This window comes from Chionomys nivalis, chromosome 18 (genome assembly GCF_950005125.1).
Source record: "Chionomys nivalis chromosome 18, mChiNiv1.1, whole genome shotgun sequence".
Lineage (NCBI taxonomy): Eukaryota > Metazoa > Chordata > Mammalia > Rodentia > Cricetidae > Chionomys > Chionomys nivalis.
In genome coordinates, this window is record NC_080103.1 from 53,887,696 (window position 1) to 53,908,730 (window position 21,035).

The 21,035-nt window shown below is 41.5% G+C and overlaps 1 protein-coding gene across 6 annotated transcripts in view; it reads right to left on the minus strand.

The window, feature by feature from the left end:
* Positions 1-5,064: 5,064 nt before the first annotated feature.
* The window catches only part of Prkacb (protein kinase cAMP-activated catalytic subunit beta), a 77,138-nt gene continuing 61,167 nt past the window's right edge, over positions 5,065-21,035 (minus strand). For all 6 annotated transcript variants that reach the window (XM_057793061.1, XM_057793060.1, XM_057793064.1 and 3 more), the window contains 4 exons: positions 20,080-20,175; positions 17,400-17,522; positions 12,399-12,563; positions 5,065-8,770 (listed from right to left, as the gene is read on the minus strand). In XM_057793061.1, coding sequence (XP_057649044.1) covers positions 8,645-8,770; positions 12,399-12,563; positions 17,400-17,522; positions 20,080-20,175 — 510 coding nt within the window. In that variant the 3' untranslated portion in view covers positions 5,065-8,644. The remainder of the gene's footprint in view (positions 8,771-12,398; positions 12,564-17,399; positions 17,523-20,079; positions 20,176-21,035) is intronic.

Below are 21,035 nucleotides of genomic sequence, written 5' to 3' on the forward strand. Positions count from 1 at the left end.
TATACATTTTTTTCTCTCCTCCTATCCCTTACTCTCCCCTCCCCTTCAACCCTGTCCCATGGTCCCCATGCTCCCAATTTACTCAGGAGATCTTGTCTTTTTCTACTTACCATGTAGATTAGATCCATATATGTCTCTCTTAGGGTCCTCATTGTTGTCTAGGTTCTCTGGGATTGTGATTTGTAGGCTGGTTTTCTTTGCTTTATGTTTAAATACCACTTATGAGTGAGCACATGTGATAATTTCTGGGTCTGGGTTACCTCACTCAATATGATGTTTATAAGACCCAGCAATACCACTTTTGAGTATATACCCAAAGGATGCTCAATCGTCCCACAAGGGCATGTGCTCAGCTATGTTCATAGCAGCATTGTTTGTCATAGCCAGAACCTGGAAACAACCTAAATGCCTCTCGACTGTAGAACAGATGAAGAAAATGTGGTACACTTATACAATGGAGTACTACGCAGTAGAAAACAATGACATCTTAAAATTTGCAGGCAAATGAATGGAGCTTGAGTCCCCCTTTTTATAGCAAAAATTATAAGAAATGCAAACAAGCCAAGTCTGAAGTAGAAACTAAGAAATAGCCTCAGGTTTCAGATCATCAGTAACCTTGGTGTAGCCTTCTCCTTGAACACACTGGCCTGGAGAACAGCAATTCCACAAAACAGTACATATTAGAAAGTATAGCAGAAAGAATTCAACTTCCTTCTACTTCTGCTATACTGTAAATACCAATACAATAAAGGACAGTTTGCCAGAAGAAACTGAAATAAAAATTGTAACTGAATTTTAAAGCTACTTTATTTATGCATTTGTGTGTGTGTGTGCGTGTGTGTGTGTGTGTGTGTGTGTGTCACACATGGAGGTGAAGTTAACTTGCAGGCATTAGCTCTCTCATTCCACCGTGTGGGTCTTGGGGATCGAACTCAGGTCATCAGACAAGTGTCTTTACTTCTTGCTAGCACTGTAATGGAGTCTAACACAAATCAAAAGCTGAAGTGGAAACCAAAACTGAAAAAAGTTCCTTCCCTACAAAAGATTTACAAAATCATAATGAAACCTTGTGGGGTTAGAGTCATTTCAAATTTAGACGGTCAGCACCTGGCCTCCTGCAGCCAGAGAAGAAATTGGATGACTCCCGTCATTTCTTACTTCCTCCCTTTGTTACCTTCCAGGTTTTGTGTTTTTATGGTTGTATTGGTCTGTTTTCTAAGGCTTGGCACCCACTGGCTCTATAATTAGTGACCACAGCTGCTCGAATGGGTGTTTTCTTTTCTCGGGTTCATGTTGACCCCGACCCCCATTACTGCTTCAGCCATCAGTTCTTTTCATTCACGCCCACTCGGAGCTGAAGAAAGGGCCCGGATGGAGTTTTCATTGCTTCCTTAAAGGAGCCTGTCTTGTGCCTTTAGATGCAGTGCTGCTTGGCTGGGTCTAATACTCTTGGTTCCTACACTTTCGTCCTGTGCCTTTGCAGCCATTGTATAATTTGTGTGTTAATAACGAAGAGGCATCGGAAACTACAACCTCTTTTCCCCTCTTGTCTCGGGGTAGTTGGGCTGCTTTTTTGTTTGTACGGGACCGACGGTCTTATGCGTTCTGCGGATAACTTCGGACATCTGGTCCTTTTCTCCCTATGGCTGGAGCCCAGGGAATACAGCTGTGTACCACTATACCAGGCTTTAGTCACTGTTGGGCCTCATTAGGGCCTCCCGAGTGCTAGGAAGCCCTCTACCAGCTGAGCCACATTCCTAGCTTCAGTGGATTGACTGGTATGCACAAAATTTTAATCGTCAAAATTAAAAATCTTCCTCAAGATATGAGTTGGTGTTGGGAGGTCTGAGAGTCTGCCCTGAGGAAAACAGACTGCTCTTCCAATATGCAGATTCAGCTCTTCTGCATTCGAGAGAGAAACGCTTCCCCAACCCATTGGAAGACCTTTCCTGTTTCCGTTGATTAGTTTCGAGTTGAGGAATGTCCACAGTAGGTTATGTTCATTCTCATTTGCCATTTCTGTTATCTCTTATCTTTTCCTTCTGTTTGCTGTAAGGGCCTCGATCTAGCCAGAATGCTTTCTATGTGTAAGTTTGCCCTTCAGCTCTGGTCTGGGGAGATGTTTATCTTGTTTTCATTGCGATTTATAAACTTAAAAATGTTTAAAACATGCTCTATTATTGTCATGTGCTTTGGAAGAGACAGCAGAAGGAAACAGGAAAGGCTTGTTTATATAATATAAGTTATATAATAACTTCACAGATCTGCCCGACAAGCATTCTCCTAGGTTTGAGAAGCAGTCTGCGGCTATCTCATGTTTCACTCCTAACGAACATATAAACATAGTGGGGCTTTCGTCTCTTTTTGTGTTTTCCATTTATACTTCTCAGAGGCTCCTTTTCCTGAAATACAGTCACAGGTCTCTAATAGAGGTCTGTTCACAGAAAACTCTTTCATCTGGAACAGTCATCTTTTTAAAAACCATAACTTTTTCCTTCATAACGATGTCTGGTCATCTAGTACAGTGCATAACAGGAATGGCGACCACAGGGACAACAGTCAGGGTCCAGTCAGGAAGACAGAAGTTACTCCAGCTATATAACTGATCAGAGTTATGAACGGAAGGGTCAGTTTAAACCACCAGTTGCATTCTACAGGACAAAAAAAAAAAAGAGTCCAAGTTACCTAAGAAGTTGAGAAAGCCTGCTGAAAACACAGACCCAGTAGCTACGGAACTGAGCACCAGGGGACATTCTGTTAGCCCTGGGAGAAAGGAGGTGGACTTGGGCCACACAGTAAAGTGGGGAGCCATGATAGTGGCCACGAGCTGAACAATGGGTAATATCCAGTGGATGGTGTGGAAACGAGGGGGAGGGCAGGAGGAAGGCCCTTCGTTTACCTTTCTCCTATTCTTGAGTCATTTCTCATCATTCCAGTCAGGGCTGTCTGGACCACAAAGAGCAGCCACCTGGGAACTAGTCTCTCCACACCTGTTAACCAAACAGTAGTTGCCTAGGTAAAGGATTTTAGGTTTAAAAAAAAAAAAAGTGCCGTCCAGGATGTTGGCTCTGTACCTTCTGGTGTCTGTGTCTCAGGTTAATAAGAAATCACTCCTTTGAGGGGAATGTAATTAAGACTTTGTTGTAGAAATGTTGCTTTTTGTTCCGCCTGGCAGTTTATGGACCATTTGATCCACAGAGCTTGAGGGTGCTTCTTCTGAACTTCTTTTTATTGCCACTGTCTCTAGCTCCTTCTTTAGAAAAATTAGATAATTATGTCCTATAGTGAGAGTCCCATATTTATTCACATTTTTCCTTTGAAATATTCAGGGGGCTGGAGAAATGACTTGTCAGTTAAGAGCACTTGCTGCTCTTGTGAAGGACCCAAATTTGACTCCAAGCCCTCATATGGCAGCCTCCAACCATCTATAAGTCCAGTTCCATGGAACCAAATGGGACCCAATGCCCTTCTGTATCCTCCACAAGCACACTTTGGCGCAATTCAAAGTAAAATTAAAAAAAATACTTTAAAAAATGGACTCAGATCTTTTAGACTTGCCCCTTTAAAGAGAATCAATGTGTTGGGTGGACTGAAGGAAGCTCTCAGAACTGCATGAGCCAGGGCTTGCTGGGTGGGCCTCAGTGATCACAACAGTGTTTCTCTTGGTGCCAGAGATCAAACCTTGGGCCTTGCACACAGGAAGGAAATCCCTGAGCTGTCCCATCAGCCCTATGACATGCGCCTTCGCAAGTGAAGACGGAAACAGAAGGGCCCAGTTAACGTAGTGAGGACATGGCCCAATGGTGCTGGTTTTTAGAGAAATGGTCTTTTAAGTCAAGGGAAGGAGGTAACGTATAGGAAGGAGTGGAGAAAGATCAGGAAAAAACCCTCTGAGGCTCCAGGAGAAAGGCAGCCTCGCTTCTATGCCAGCTTTAGCTGTGGGTATTGGGCATCCACAGCTACAAGGTACACCTACTCCTTAAGTCACTTGACTTAGGAAGATGTTTTAGAAGAGCAACAGAAAATGAGTACCAAATGGTCATCACCCACTGAACTCTACCCCTTCTCCCAAAGAAAACAGGAGAGAATGATCCAGTGAGATACCGCCAACATCACCGTTAGTGGGTGAGCCAGCCCCACGTTTGATGGACTGAACCTACTGGGCCTTTTCATGTTCAATTTGAACTACTCAAAGAGGTTAGCCTAACGCTCAGAGAAAACCTACCGGGGAGTTAGCAGTGACTTGAGTGGGCCATGTTTTCTTCAAGTCTCAGTGTCGCAATAGCTATTCTGTATTCCAACAAGGTCAGAAACAGGCGAGAAGGCACCTGAGCTTCCCCAACTTTTGAAAACATCAGTTTGATGGTGGCCAAGTGCTGAATGTCTGGGAGGTCAGCACATGAGTGTGGGCATGTGCAGTTCTGTAGGGGCTTTAATTTGCTAGCCTGTCCTAACAGCACCGCAGGTGGCTAGCCTGTCCTAACAGCACCGCAGGTTGTTGGCTCATCCTTCTTGCAGTTCTGGAGTGTTGACCCAAGATCTAGAACTGGCAGAAGTGACTTCTGTAGAAATGCCTCTTCATGGCTCTCGGTGCTGCCTTCTGGCCATGCTGCCTACGTCTTCTTGGCTCTCGGTGCTGCCTTCTGGCCATGCTGCCTACGTCTGATCTTCCTTTGGGATGTTACTGCCCTAGCTTCTCAGAAAGCCATCCATACAACCTAGTTTTTACATTAATCACCCCTAAAATGTTTCTTCCAACTATAATTATACTCTGAGGTACTGGGAATCAGGATTCATATATATGTAATAAATACACACATCACATTTTTTTTTTCTTTTGGGAGATGAGGCCTCTCTTTCATAACCCAGGTTAGCCTCAAATTCATGATCCCCCTGCCCTGCTCCAGCCTCTTGAATGCTGGGATTTCATGTGTGCATACTGGGATAATACATCATTTTTGTTCAAGGCAAAAGTTAAACTGAGCCCCTCGAGCACAAAGACTATCAGGCACATATTCAGAAAAGCTAAATTGAAAGCAAATATTTATCTCCACATCTAACATCTGTGCAGAAGAGAAACTTTATTGTTAATTTGGTCTCAAATAATAAGTTATAGGATAAAGACATACCCAGAACTTTATAAGAGAAATGAGAAAACTGAGATTTATATTCAGCCCTGATAATGACTAAAAAAATTAGCACTAGAAACAATAAGAATCATGTTAGAAAATGCATGAGTATTTGTAAATGTTTGCAATGACCATCAAACAAAATTGAAAGGTTTTAACATAATTATCTAAAACTGCATATTTCTCAAGCCATGCACACTGCACACTGAATGGCCTAGCTGTGAGGGTGGAGGAGAGCTCCAAGGTGGCCTTGAAGAGCAAAGCCCGTGCTCCTAGCTCACGGCACACTCAGCATAAAGGTCTCACAGCACCAAACTCACAAATTCACTCCCATCGTTAGGAGGAATCTGGAGCAGAATGAGGAAGCAGGGCCACTGGGCAACCCGGGCACACCCAGCAGTGCCGAGGTCAAGGTCTAATCTAAATAGAAGAGTTGATATTCATCCTCTCCTGGCTCAGAGCTGAGCCGCCAATCACTCCAGCTACCTGAAAACTAGGAATCCAGCCACACCACCGGCAGAAGAGACACCTAGGACGAAGGGCTTTGGCTAGAACTCAAGACTCTGCAGCCTTTAACCTTTGAAGATACTTTAATTTTGCGGTTACTGATGAATTAAAAAACACATTTTCAGCATTTCCTAGCTATAGTAGTGCATAGGAAACTGCACTCTAAACAGAGAAGTAATTAATGAAATAACAACACACCTTACATCTTACACCGAAAGCTTACAGTTTACAGGGTGTTTTTACATACATTATTTCATTGGATTCTTACAACAAGCAGAAGGAAAGAAAAACAGTCAGTGGGAAAAGGATAGCCATCTACTTTTAGGCTTACACTGAGCAAGTTTTTCAGACCAAGGGGCAATCAGTACAGGAATACACCAAGAACAAGACAGCAATACCCATAAGCCACAATATCTTTTTGGTAGGCTGACAGTTTGATATCAAGTTGATATTTAGCATTGGTGGGGGAGAAAGGAATGGGCCAGACAAGAATCTTATGATAGTCAAAGGATTCTCAGAATGTTGTCAGATGTAAGAGGAAGGACGCACAGAAATGTATCACTGTACAGAAACTTACTTCAAAGTACGACGTCCCTTAAGAGTACTGGATACAGGGAACCTTGACCTAACACGGGAAATTGCAAGGGACCCCAGAAAGTGCTTTCCAGCTCTCTGTCTGCAGCAGACATCACTCTGCTAAGTCTCACCATCCTCTCACGGCTCCTTTCTGCACAAGGCTATTCTTTACATTCTGGGCAAAAACATCATTTCTTCTGTTTTGTGTAATATAATTTAAGTAAAATACTGGTTTTTGCCACTGACTTATTTCAAACTTTAAAGAAAATCTTTTTGGCTACGCTGTGGCTAAAAATGGGAATTTTAGGTATGTTAAAAGTATTCCAATTTAGTGTACTTGATTAGCCAGAACTAGACCCCTTTGACACGTCTGATGGTTTGCTCATGTACTTAAAACAGACGCTAAAATGGAATGGCCGAGGGGTCATCTCCCGGGCAGACTCTAGCTGGGCACTAACACTTTCATAGAAAAAAATATTTTTAGGATTCATAGAAATCTGTTCAATTTTTGAAAACTAAATTATAACAATCAAATTGTCATCCCCATGATTTATTGAAACAATTTTACAGTAATATACAACAATGCTACCAAAGAAATTGTAGCATACATAAAACACAATGATCAGCATGTTCTTGGATTTAAATGAAATACAAAAAACTAAAAGTATTTTGTACAAATGATGCTTTTAATTTATTAACACAATGATATATCTTTGTTACATAAAACTTGCTACAGCAGAGTATTTCAATTTTTCTTGCACATTTTAAATACAGGTGGACCAACTGAAATCATTATCTGTCTTTGTGGGACACTGCCATGCAGAGACACTTGACAACCGAAAGACATGCAGCTAGGTGGAGGGGACGTCTCAGATAGGACTTCAGTGTCCTCAAGGGTTTAGTGAGGGTGGGTGCATATGAACAAGAGTGGTGTCAATGACCTACCTGCACCAGTAAGGAAGCAGATAGAGGTTATATATATATATCTATATACATTAGGGTTTGACGCAAAACAATCTTATATGCTTGTTGATCACTCATGAAACGGAATATTTTAAACCATTTGGGTGAGCTGATCATTTAAGGTAGGTCACTGATACAGAGAAAAAAAATGAGATGGGAAAATTAAAAGCAATGAAAGAATAGTAAAGAAAAAAGTTAGCCATTTCTTCCCAAAGGAACACCGAACTAAGTGTGCAAGAGTGTTTGAAATTTCCTCCTGATGGCAACATGTGAAGTCAATTGGCAAAAAGTATAAAAACCACGGAAACGCAAATATTAGAACTGTATCTGCATGATCATATACTCTGTCCAAAAAGAAAAGGAGTTAGAGATTCTGATATATCTAAGGATATCACACCTCGGAATTAAAACACAAATGTGGCAGTTTCTTAAGCTTAGCCTCCCTTCCCCACCGCCACAGGGCAGGGTAAAGTCGAAGTTGCAACAGTGCCCTCCTCTAACACACAGACTGCAGGCAACGGCAGCTTCTGTTCAACCAAAGCAAACAGAAAATGTCCCGTAAAGGAGGGCACCTCTAAGCTGTAAGCAGGGATCAAGGCTTTTGCTGACTTAGTATTTATCCAAATCCATGTTCCCTTGAGTTGCTCGTTTCCCTTAAGAAACAGACAATGTGGACTAGCTAAGAAATTTTATCGGTCATGTTTTCCTAAAATACTGGCTAAAACCCTCACACAAGAGTGAAGTCTTCGAAACCTTCAAACTCCTGTCTAACACACAGAGCTGTTGGTACCAAGGGAGACAGCCAGGCAAGGAGCCACGTCCCTCACTTTTCCTGACAAATGAAGAATCTCTCTGGTCACTCACTTTCTCACAGAGAGAAGACTATTAAAAGGCAAAGGGATGAAGGCTCTGGTCCACTGAGTTTACCGCCCATCACTGCCTCCTCAAAGTTATTATCTTCATGTAGGCAAATCCCCTTGGTGATAAGACATTCCATCTGCAAAAATTATTAAGAGTTTTGGCAAAACTGAGTCCGAGCTACTCGAAATAAAAATAATCATTAGAGTTTATCTTCAAGCCACTGGTCAGCAAAAATATCGCTCCAAACTACAAAAAGCAACACGCAGCTTTCCTTTAAATAACACACAGCCATAACACTGCCATCTGAAACACCAGAAAACAAAACGGAGCACTGGTCAGAGAAGTTATGAGAAGGATGCAGGAGGGCGGAGAAAACAACCGACAGCAGGAAAGTGGTGCACACTGTGTTATGGCACGGCCAGTGCTTGCGGAGTGGTGCCTTGGTACACAGGTGGTTGCAGGTGCACACTGATGACGCAATAAGGACCTCACTCAGTTGCTGGAATGAAGGAACTTGGTAACTGCTTCGACAAGCAGGGCTCGGCTCCACCTTCCACCTCGACAGCGTGCAAAGACTGAGTGTGAGCTCGAGGCAATCTTTTTCCTCCCTAAAATTCACAAAATTCTTTTCCACATTTTTCTGTTATAGAGACACGGATTTCTTCTTCTTCATAGTCATCGAAGTTGCTGGTATCTCCAGAGCCTCTGAACTTTGGTATGAATGGAGCCTCAACCTGTAATAGACATCAAGAGGAGAATCAGAAAAAGAATAACTCCTCAGAAACTTGCAGCCACTGAGAACGGTAAAGCCCCAGCATGCACTCACTCTGCTACCTTTAATGAGTAAGCCCTTGGTATGCAAGGCACTAGAGGGGAGCTAGAGTCTCACATTTTCATCTGAGAATTGTGACAAAATACTAGCGAGGTTTTTTGTTTTTTTCCCGCAAGACAGGGTTTCTCTATGTAGCCCTGACTATCAACCACCTGCCTCTGCCTCCTAAGTACTGGGATTAAAGACATGCACCACCATGCTCAACTTTATACATCAGAACTCTTTAAACACTAACAAATCACACACACACACATCAGAGAAATACATACTTTCGTACAACACTGGCTAACAATAAATATCACAATAAAGATGATAGAATCAGTAATGATAAACAGTAGGGATGATTTTACAGGAAAATGTCAATTTCTAAAACTGGCTGGAGAAGAGTAAAGAAGTTTTTATGCTAAATTTACAAGGGATAAATACAGATAATTCTGTATAAAAAGTTGTAACTATATGGGGAACTTTAAAATTGCTGAGCACCAGAAAAGTTGAATAAATATAGAAGCATGTTCTATTCAGAAAGAGAGTCAAGTGCATAATAGTTTTGTACTAAGGGGCTAAATCAAGGCTACTCAACAATGCTAACGTAACACCAGGATAGTTACTGTACAACAATAAACAAGAAATGAGATCGCTAAGTGCTGGGAGGAAGCAGGTGTCAAGGAAATTCTTTCAGAAAGGTTCTGGAATGAGGTATTAAGTCCCCCAGTGGGATGTGTATTAAGCATCAATTGTGACAGAAGACTGAAGTTGGGAACTATGACCATGACGGAAACAGCAGTGACAACATGGCAAGGAGTGGAAAGACGTCCACGGTCAACATCAGTCACGTCTGGGGGTAGGATGACTCCATGTTTGAGTACTCACCAAATTACCTGAGCATAAAAGGAGCCTGGACTTAACTGCCTAGTCCTTCTCTACATACCGAGCTTCCTACTGTTCTCTAGTTACCCACACTTTAGAGAGTGCTAAAGGCTCTGTTTATACAGTTGAAACCATGTGCTCAAGATCATACTGTAATGGGCGGTTCATCTGACCTAGGTTCAGAGTTCAGGTCTCTCTCTCTCCCCAACTCCCTCTCCTTCCTGTTGAATCAGCCTTCCCTTATAAAGACTCGAAGCAACAAGTTAAACAGGTGGTGTGTAAAATCCAAATGTTTTATGAAACAATGTGCTACTCAACACTGCGTACCTTCCTTTTAATAATAATAATGTTAGAGCAAACTTTAAAAGCCCACATTCTGGCTCAGACCTATAATCCCAGCACCTGGAAAGTCACAGCCAGAAGAGCACCCCACCCCACCAGGTTTAAGGATGGACCTGCATAGTCAGAGTGAGACTGCATCTCAAACACACACCATACAAAACCCAGAGAGAAGGCAGGCAGACTGTAAAGTGGTAACATGCTGAGATTTGAATCTGGTGAACTTGGGATGGAAAGCTTATGTGGGAAGCACTGACACTCACAGCAGCTCTCTACCTAGGCTATTTCTTTATTAGCAAAATAAAAGAAACAAAGCAAAAACCCCTAAAAAACATATTATTTTCTTTTTCACAGGAAAACTTCAAACTCATGAGAACTCGTTTAATTAACCATAACGAATGGTCTACAAGAGCCACAAGCGTGCTTTACGAGCCGAGAAGTCTGCTTTACTCACCAGGGCCCTTATTTGAGAGCATGTCACACATGCTGAGCTAAGATGCCCGAGGCCACACCCCCAGGCCTTGGCTGTGAGCTTTGGTACCCTGCTGCCCTCAGCCTGTTTCAGTCTTGCTAAGCTTTCTATTAGCTGAATTTTAAAGTTCTTTTATAGCTTTGTTTTTATAATCTTTTAAAATTTTAATGAATTAGAAAAACTGCTTCTAATATGAAATAGGGTATTAAATTCTTTTCCCTCAGGAAATGTGCTCTGTGGTTGTTCATCATGAAATGTGGCAAGCTTCTGAAACATCAGAAGCTGTGGTTTTGTGGGGCTGGGAAGAGGGAAGCTAAATATACACACTTCATGAGAGTTATTTTTAACTCAGCATTCAAGACTGAAAGCAGAGATAAAGTTAACAGAGCAAAATCTTAAATTTCCCAATTTCTTTCCACAGCAGAGCACTTACTATTGTTACATACTGCTGCTATTGGGGCTGTTACCCCGCTCACCTCAGGAGCAAAGCGAGTTTCTTATATACACACTGGCCAGCTGGGGTTGTCCTCTGCTTAGCCAGGTGCTGCAGTAATGCTCTAGACGGGCTACACTTGTACTCACAGCCAGTGTTCGCACTGCCTGAGCTTTGCTTCCTCTAGAATCTTCTTAGTCTAGGCTCTCATGTGCCGTCTCCTGTGTTCCTTTGCTATTAGCACAGCAGACTGATTTGCCTCCGATCCCTTTAGCGCTGAGGTCGGAGTTGGAGGAGTGAGACCCACTTCACTGATCTCACCACACCCTTAGCACCATGAATAATGTCCGGGGCCAGCACAGGGCGCCACTTACTAGTTGGAGGAGTGGTAAGTAAATCAATAATTCCTTAAAAGACAAAATACAGTGATGTCAGATAATTTGCTTGCACTCTCCCCAGGGCATGAACTTCATCTCTCCTAAAGAAGTCTCAAATGGACGAAGGGCAGTTGCATCTGTGGAACGATGGGTACTGGTTAGGGATTTGGCTACAAGTCAGATGCACATGTCAGTGGCTCTCGCCAGGGACAGGATATAGAAGAAGGGAGATAAAGTTCCTGTTCCCATCAAATTCTCTGAAATGAGAATGAGCAAGGAAGGACATGCTTCAGAGAAACCAGCACACTGAGGCAGAAATTTAACTTCAAGAATTCATTGGAATATGGAAGGTGGACAAACTGGAAAAAAATCCTTGGGAACTGAGAGGCAGACATGCAAGAGGACTTAACGTGTGAAAAGGCTGGATCTTCCTGGGAATGATGGAAAAAAGCTGCAACCCTGGTTAATATCCACAGCAAGGCCAAACTAAAACTGAAAACATTCCCAGAACTTAAGCTGATGCAGTGTTCGTTTGGCTATGCCCTGATTCTGGAGTGGATTCATTTATACATTATATTTTTAATGTGACTTTTATCAGTTTTGAAACACAAGCCTGTAGAATACTATCTAAAATCTAGCTTCCACAGTATTTTTTTTTTTTTTTTTTTTTTTGGATTTTTTTTTTTGAGACAGGGTTTCTCCGAAGTTTTTGGTGCCTATCCTGGAACTAGCTCTTGTAGACCAGGCTGGCCTCGAACTCACAGAGATCCACCTGCCTCTGCCTCCCAAGTGCTGGGATTAAAGGCGTGCGCCACCACCGCCTGGCTTCCACAGTATTGTTAAGAGTTAGCATGGCCAGGGAAGATTTATGAATGAAACCATGCAGGTGTTCTCTTTCACATACGATAAGGCACTTTGGGATTGACGCTGTGAAGGATTAGCTTAAAAGGTGAGAGAATTGTGACGTGCTGACGCTCAGGGCCCCTGCTACATGACGTCACTGCAACGTCTCAGAGGCTTTAAGTTCAGAGTAGACCCACACCTTTCTCTGGTAAATAGCAATCCAGTCGGTGGTGGCAAACCACTTGTGGGTCTTGATGTCGCTCACACCATTCTTCAGGTTCCCGAATCGCTTTGTCAGATCCACCTGCAGCAAGTTCCGGAGAAGGTCCTTGAGGTCAGAGCTGAAGTGCGATGGGAATCGGACCTGCACAGACACAGAGCAGGTGAGGGAGATTTCAGATTGCCGGCTAGTTCTCTGTTGATTTCATATAAGCTTTTCTCAAGGACAGATCACTATGTCAACGGGAGAAGGTAGAGGCGACCCCCAAACACTTTTCACGACATACCATAGTCTTAAAGGATGAGTGCGATTTATGTAAAAGCTAAACTCCTCGGAGAGCCTTGTTTCAGTGGTGAACTCCCTTTAAGAACACAGAGCAGCCTCTAGAAATTGAACACTATCAGAAGGCTCACCCGTATTCAGGAGAGAACCCCTTGCGCCTCACTGTAAACCCCTCAGAGATACACAACTTAAACTTGTAATCAAAGGGGAAGCGCCATAGGAAAAATATCAGTAAATGCGTTCTGGAAAAGGCTGTACACGCCCACACTGCCTTTTCCAGCATAGGAAGCCATTACATTTGTTAGAGAAAAACTTTGAGCAGAATTCTGCTACTGAGAAATAACACCGAACTGCCAGCAATAACTCAGAAGATACAATATTAAAAGGCAGGTTTGGGGGCTCAGGTATGTTGCAGCGCCCACTTCACAGGCATGGGTGAGGCAACTGAGATGAACAATAATCAAATGGCTTGTTTAATACCGCAGAGCAAAGAGACAGAGCTCACGTTCCAAACAGACATCTGGATTTCAGCACACACCCATCTCATTGTTCTGCAACGCTCCCATGACTAAGAGGCTAAAAATGGTATCAAAAATCATCTAGAGATGGTTGAAAGTTTAAGCTTAAAACTTTTCTGTAACTTTTCATCTTTTCTACAAAGTAAGGAGTATCAATTTTCTACTTTAAAAACAGCAAGACAGTAATGAGCTTCTGAAACAAACAAGAACTTCCCAAAGGAAATTACAGGGGGAAAGGCAACAGTCACGAGACCACAAACAGATGCTGGGGAGGATGGCAAGCAGAGGGACCCTTCACACGCTCTGGGACCGTAGATCTGTCAGCCACCACAGAAGCCATCAGGAGGTTCCACGACGACAGGATGAAGACTACTGCACAGCTCAGCTTTACCACCCTGGGTATTTGACCACGAGGGCCCAAGTCAAGCCATCACCGAGATACTAGCACATCCAACATGTAGACCTGGCCTGATCATGTACATTGACCTTAATAAATGCATGAATCTGAATCCACTCTTGATGTAAATCTACTGAGTGCTAGGCACTGATGTGGTTGGGACACACAGAAAACAAAGTAAGACAGAGACCTGCCTTCAGGGGATTTTTATCCTGAGAAAGGAGGCGATAAATAATGAGACAACAGAGTGACCTTCTAAAAACGTGACATCGCTCCTCAGAAAGCAACACTGCAAGAGCTTCGATTTTTACTCTGCAGAATATGGGGAAATCATAGAGAAGTGTTTTCTTTTGTTTTTGGTTCTGGAGACTGGACCCAGGGCTCCCAGCATGCTGAGCCCGAGTGTCCCCGCTGACCGCAGCCTCATCCATCACAAGCTCTTACAGGACGACAGGATGCACTTGTCCCCAAAGGGTGCTGGCAGTGGAGACAGTGGAAAGTGTAGCCAAGGGTGGCGCCAGGGATATGTTCCCTGTGTGTTGGTTGTGTTATCAGGAGGTAAAAATGCTAGTAATCTGCTTATTTATACTCTCGATCCCTCACCCGAAAGACAGGCTCTTGTAATGTTGCCTACACTGGCCTCAAACCCATGGGGGCTGCTGAGCCTCAACCTAGTTAGTCTTGAAGATGGCAGCCACCTACCATCACACCTGGTCAAATCTCCTCAGCAGAAATAATTCCAACTTGCAATCTCAACTTGAATTATATACATATTCTGTGACCTATGGAAAAACCTTTCACCTTTTTCAATCTCAATTTATCCAATTATGATATGAGAGAAGATATTTTATGTGACAGTGAAAATTATAACATTTATGAAAATGTTATGGCTTTTATTATGCCTAATAGTAATGCATTTCCCACCTTTTCAGCCTTTTTATTAGAATACCACCTTAATGTTCTGAGGCTGAAAAATCAAGGAAGGAGCTTTAAAGACAGAAGTCCATAATCTATGTCTCTAAAATATTCAAATACAGTCACTGTTGAAATTTTGATAGAATGGATGACCCTAGCCTTGCTTTATAGGAACAGCACTGTGCATACAGATGGTATCCTACATGGCTGTATTGCATTATATGATATAACATGTGAGGCTCAGTCTGAGCTGAGCAGAGTGAGAAACTGCTCTACTCTCAGCACCACTTATAGGCTCATGAGTTCCAGTTTTGGAATAACTATTATTTTCTACAAATTTAAATGGATACATTTATTGCTCAAAAGTGAAGTTACATCCAAAAATTAAATTAATGCATGTTGTCATGGTATCCATGATTTAAATGTACTAAATGGTTTTACTGGGCCCACCCCTGACATTTAGCAATAAAATAAGTCAAAATCAAATTTGTCTTCACTGAGCTTAATTATAGAAGTTATAAAACTAATTTCTGGCTGATGGAGGGAGAGTCTTGCTAATATTCTGCAGTTATTGGTATGGGGGAAAGATTACATGACTAGTAACAATTTTTATGCACTGGAATAAACTTACTAGGTTAAATGACTTAAAACAGAGTTTGAACACTGCCTAGAGTGGTACTCTATTAACTTCTGGCCACAGCATACTGGAATACATTTTAAGAAACCATTTCTCTAAATGAACTATTGCAATCTCAGTAAAGGATTTATCTAGCAAAAAAGCTATACATTAATTAAATTTTCTAAAGATAAAGCATTTTTAATCACTAGGCTTTCTATAGATGTGCCGATACTGACACTGTCCTCAGGAGTTCCTAAGAGAAAAGAGAGCTGGGCATTACAATACATTTATCAGCACTGACTCTAAGGGGAACTAATGAATCTAGATGGGTGCAGAGGACTATGTCACTCTCTTCTCAACAGTGTTGGAACAATCCGCTCACCAGACCAGTAAGACTATCTTATTAAATCACCAGGACAAAAATGTTAAAAATGGCCCTGGGTTTTATGAAATTGGTACAAGAGCTTTTGTATTTCATGGGCACAGTATTTAGGGCCTGGGGACACAGCTCAGGCAGTCAAGTGCTTGTCTAGAATGTAGGAAGCCCTAGGTCTCCTCCTAGCACCACAGCATAAAACTGGTCCTCCTGGCACAAACCCTTGGGAGGCAGAGACAGGAGGATTAGTGGTTCAAAGTCTTGTTTGGCTACACATTGAGCTTGGCGCCAACCTTCAACACATGAGATCCAGTAAAAAGAAGATAACGTCTGAATACTTCTAGGTCAAATTAACTATAGTCAAAGCTAAGCAGAAAATGGCATTGACGTTTCCTAAAAAAGCAGCAACAAAAATACCTTAGCAGTGTATTTGCATATGTGTTTACTGTTTTTTCAAAAGCAAGATACATGCAGAGCATAGTCTAAAAGCTGACTGATCATCTTTATGTGTATTTAAAAATACCAGTTTGGGTGAAAATCTTGTAGTAGAGAAATGACTTAACAATCTAATGTTCAAATGTTTGTATTTAAGTGAATCAATAATATAATAACTTGTTTTAACTATGACATTGCACCCATCTTATTATATGGTTTCAGAACACGAAATATTGCTGCATTATGTAATATGCTTTTGAAAAGATTAGACAAAGCTATTCCTTTGTTTCTTTTTGTTGTTATTAAGATGGTTCCATGTAACCCAGTTTGGTTCTGAACTCATGAACCTCTTGCCTCTACCTCCCAAATGCTAAGAGTACAAGGATGCACCATCTCTCCCAGAAGAAAAAAATGATCTTGAATGAAAAACAACTGAAAACTAGAAATACAGACTCCCCAAATATAAGATGAAAATTGGGTTTGAATGACACGAATTATGAAAACTTTAAAGCTAGCTAAGTTCCAACGTGGCTTTCTCTGCTAGCGGAGGCAGGAACAGGCTCACAGCAGAGCTTCCGTTAGATCTGACGCTGAAGCAATGTTAAGGGGAACTGTGACTGTGGCTTGTGTTTCACACACACGGATTCTAACGATGACACTCTGGCAACATTCCATGCCATGAATTTTGCTTTTGATGGGAAAAAGGTATTTCTGTGGGGGATGGGCGGGTGAGTGCCACTCAGGACAATCTGCAGGAGCTGATCTTCTCCTTTCCCTTGTGAGGCCCCAGGCTTAGAGAAGATGCCTTCACCTGTGAGCTATCTCTCTGGCCCCCACAGCTACAAAAGCTGTGCTTCCCTTCTCTCCTGAAGTGATCTCAGGCTTGAGCGAAGGTGAGAATGACTGCCTTTAACGAGAGGCTACGAATGCAAGAGCAGAGTTCATGGAATGATCTAGGCAATGCCACGGGCTCAGTCCACTCATGGTCAAGGCTGATTATTGTTTCCTATTTGCTAAAATTCAGCCTCTATTATAATCACATTAAACATAAGCAATTCTGCTAAAATCAATTCTAATTTTGATGTAATTCAAATAAGAAGTCTGTGTTTAGAACTGTTACATAAGAACAGTCCCTAAAACTGTTCTCCAAGTGCAAACCAAATGAGATCATTATTCTGATTTACAGGAATTCTGCAAATAATTACAATCATACTTTCTTTTTAATAAACAAAACCAAAATTCTAAAAAGGGACGCTGCCTTATAACCTTGTTGATGGGCTTGTCCAACAGCTCTTTCTCTAGAAGAACAGCAGAACAGAGTACTGTTACTCCCCCTAGTTTAGGGAAGTGTCTGACAACTTGCTATGCCTCTAATCTGCCAACTTGAAACCACACCCAGATAACGAGAAAGAAAGGAACAATTACAGGTATCACTGACCTTTCCAGAAACGATCTTCTCATAAATCTGAATTGGTTGGTCTGCAAAGAATGGGGGGTAACCAGCTGCCATCTCGTAGATCAGCACCCCCAGTGCCCACCAGTCCACCGCCTTATTGTACCCCTGAAACAAGGCAGAAGCAATGCCAGTCAACATATGAGTTACTGGGGAAAATGAAGACAAGCAACTTCGAAACGATCTGGAAATGCATGAACGTGACTCTAGCAGTTGTTAGCAGCTGTGAGAGGTGGGATATGAGAAATGAACAAAAGCTATCTGGACACGTTTACGCAAACGAAATGACCAATTTCCAGATACTCCAGTTTGATATTGAGAAAGACTGTTAAATCTCTTAGGCTTCAGTGGGAGACTCTTGCTGTTGTTCCACAGCAGAGAAGGAATTAGACCACATAACCTCTGCTGGGCATCCCACGCCATGGCCTGTGTGACAGGTTAGCAACAGCATAGCTAGAAAGGTAAAAACATTCTAAAACAAAATTGGATGACTAGAACAACGAATGATGAAGCTGACTTCAGAAAAGCTTATATTCTTGGATCTGAGGTGAAAATACTTGAGATAATCATGTCTATTTCAGTATCTTTTGAAAACTTAAAATTTAAGCATTTTTTAATCAGCATTAACATTCAAGTACATGTGAAGTTTGCAATCTATGGTCTGTGTCTCATCTCCTGAAGGCACAGGAAGGAAGACACATGCATAGGGTTTTGTGAGCAGCCTATCAAAAGAAAAGGCAAGTTTAAAGAAATACACTATGAGTCAAATACAACTCAAAGGTTCTGATCATCTCATCTGGTATTTTTTATATCAACCTTACTAAAATCCACATAAACATTTTATAAGAGGACACCTATTGATAATGTTTATATTAATACATTTATAGTAAGTTTGCTATAGGTCAGGGTCTTCATCAGATAAAGATTATGTGGGGGGGAACAACAACCCCATGTTTCACCTTTTTGTCAAGACGTTAGCTTTATTTAGCTTTCTAATCATTTAGCTTTCTAATCATTGAGTAAAATCTAATACAATATGGAGATTTCCCTTTTTCCTCTGATTATATATTTTAAAGGAGATCTGTTGTAAGACGGACAATATCTTGCTAATAGGAATGGGACCACCTGCTCACTTTCACTTCTGTTTTACATTCTGTGGATGTTTATAGCAAACATATCCATCAGCTACAAGATAACACGTGGGATAGAAAATTTAAATGTTATTAGAAAAACACTATACATAGTTAACAGGCAAAGGATCTAGACTCACAATTTAATTTGTATACACATACAAAGAATACTATGGTAATTGCATATTTGAAAATAGAACTCATAATCAAATGAAACGAGATACCATTTATTGTCTTTTAAATTAGCAAATATTCTCAAGTTCCGAAAGGATGCGGTAAAAAAGGCATTACCACACACTCCTGGTAAGTATCTAAAATGCTACAATCTTTTCAGAAAGCAACTTGATCATTTAAATCAAGACTCTTAAACACATTCATACCTCTGACTCAGCAATTCCACTGCTGAAAATAGAGGAAAAACTATACTACATACAAAATCTCAGAAAACTCTACAAACAACAAGACAACAGGAAAATGTAAAAAATAACAATAGAAGAGTGACTAATTTATGGTACATTTGCACACATGCACTAGCAACACACATGTACATATTTATGTGTGCATGTTATGTATGTGTAAAAAACCATACACAAATTATACATTCACCATGATTGCAACTAGTACATACATTTGGAAAAACATACAACACGTCTTTTCTTAAAGACTGCCTTTGGGGTAGGAGGACTACAGGATTTTTGGGATTCTTCATTTTCCTAAATCTCCAATTTTGTACAATGAACATTTCATAATGCACTCTAATACATACACGTGTGCAAGTTTTCACAGTTATTTTATGGTCATATTTATAAGTGCATGAAAGGGAGAAATGTGCAAAGTTACCAACAATGATATTTAATTTTTAAGGATTAATTAGACTGTAAGACACTAGGAAGCTAACTTAAGACAGCTCATAAGCTTGTTTTTAATTATCACTTAATTTCCCCGTCTCTGCAGTCCTGTAGGCCTGTGCCTGTCCTCCTCCTCACTTGTTCCTTTCTGAGCTCAGTCTTCACTTTCCCTTCCTTCTTTCTCCATCCAGAGAAGAAAGCAAAAAATGGAAACACTCCTTTAAGTGTGGCTACATTTGCTACACTAAATGTAAATGCACTAGTACCACAGTCTACCATTTGGAAAGCAGGCCAGGCTTCAGCAAGGTTAAAAGGGCTTAATTGTTGTATTACTATTTATTACTATTAAACTAAAATTAAAAATAACTTTCAAAATTCTCTTCATTTAGGTTTTGAGTTGAAACAAAGCTAACAAGCGAGCTGTCTTGTCTCTAGATTTGTGCTTGGAGGAACCGGGAGAAAGCCTCCTGTACTGGTCTACTGGGGAAGAATACTGACTGGGGCTTCAAATGGTCATTGCTCTACACGGATTAGAGACCTATGCCAAACTCTAGACAGACTGTTATCTAGAAGTCATGCGCTGGTAGATTTAAATTCATATCTGAAAAGACCTCCAGCTTCTATCAGGGAATTGCTTCTCAGAAGTCCATAGACTTTGCCTCTCTGCACACCAACAGCACCCAGTACCTTGCTGAGGATGATCTCTGGGGCCAGGTACTCTGGGGTACCACACAATGTCCAAGTCCTGCCCTTGACTCTTTTGGCGAATCCAAAGTCTGTGACCTATGAAAGGAAACAGAAACGTTTGAAGCGATCGCTTGGCAGAGAACGGATAACCTATACTTAAATTCAAAGTTAAAATTTAAGAAAAAAGGAAGATGTGGAAGTAAAGAAAAGAAGAGTCAACATGGCAGTAATCCGTGAAGGCAGAGCAGGGCAGTGCAGCTAGACACCCTCTCAAAACAAACAAACCAATGCAGCCGGACAGGTCCCAGATCAACTAATTTACACACTGAATGAAAATGGAAAGCAACAGTTTTACTATAAAGCGAGCACTGATGAAAACAGCCCTGAAGTCCAGCGTGTCTCTGGCCACAAAGTGTATCACCAGGGAAGGCCGGGACACTCCGCTGCCAGGTAAGCCACATAAAGCCGTGGCCCTGTGCTATCAACAGAACTGGAGAGAAGGCTACCAATTTCATCCCATCCCATACTGAGTGGTAAAGCGTCTGGACTCGGAGACGATTGGGCTAAAATTCTAATTCTTCCACTACTGGCTGTGTATTTGGCTGTAACTGAGTCTTATTAGCTTTAAAATGTCTACAATAAAAGTATTAACAATTCACAGGGTTATTAGTACTAAAGGAGGAAATGCAGGTTGAATATCCCTTATCCAAAACACTTAGGACCAAAAGGGTTTGCAGTTTTCCAGGTTTTTTAATACTCGTAATGTACAGTGAGCTCCTAGAGAGTCATGCTTCCTAGGCACCTTGTGGTCACAGCTGGGAGGATTCCCAACACTGTAGAACACATGCACCTGAGTGCACCGTCACACGAAGCCACCCGAGGAATTTCCCACTTCCAGTGCCTTATCAATATAAAAAAGAATTTCACACTGGGGTCTTTTTTCTTTGTGTTTTCTG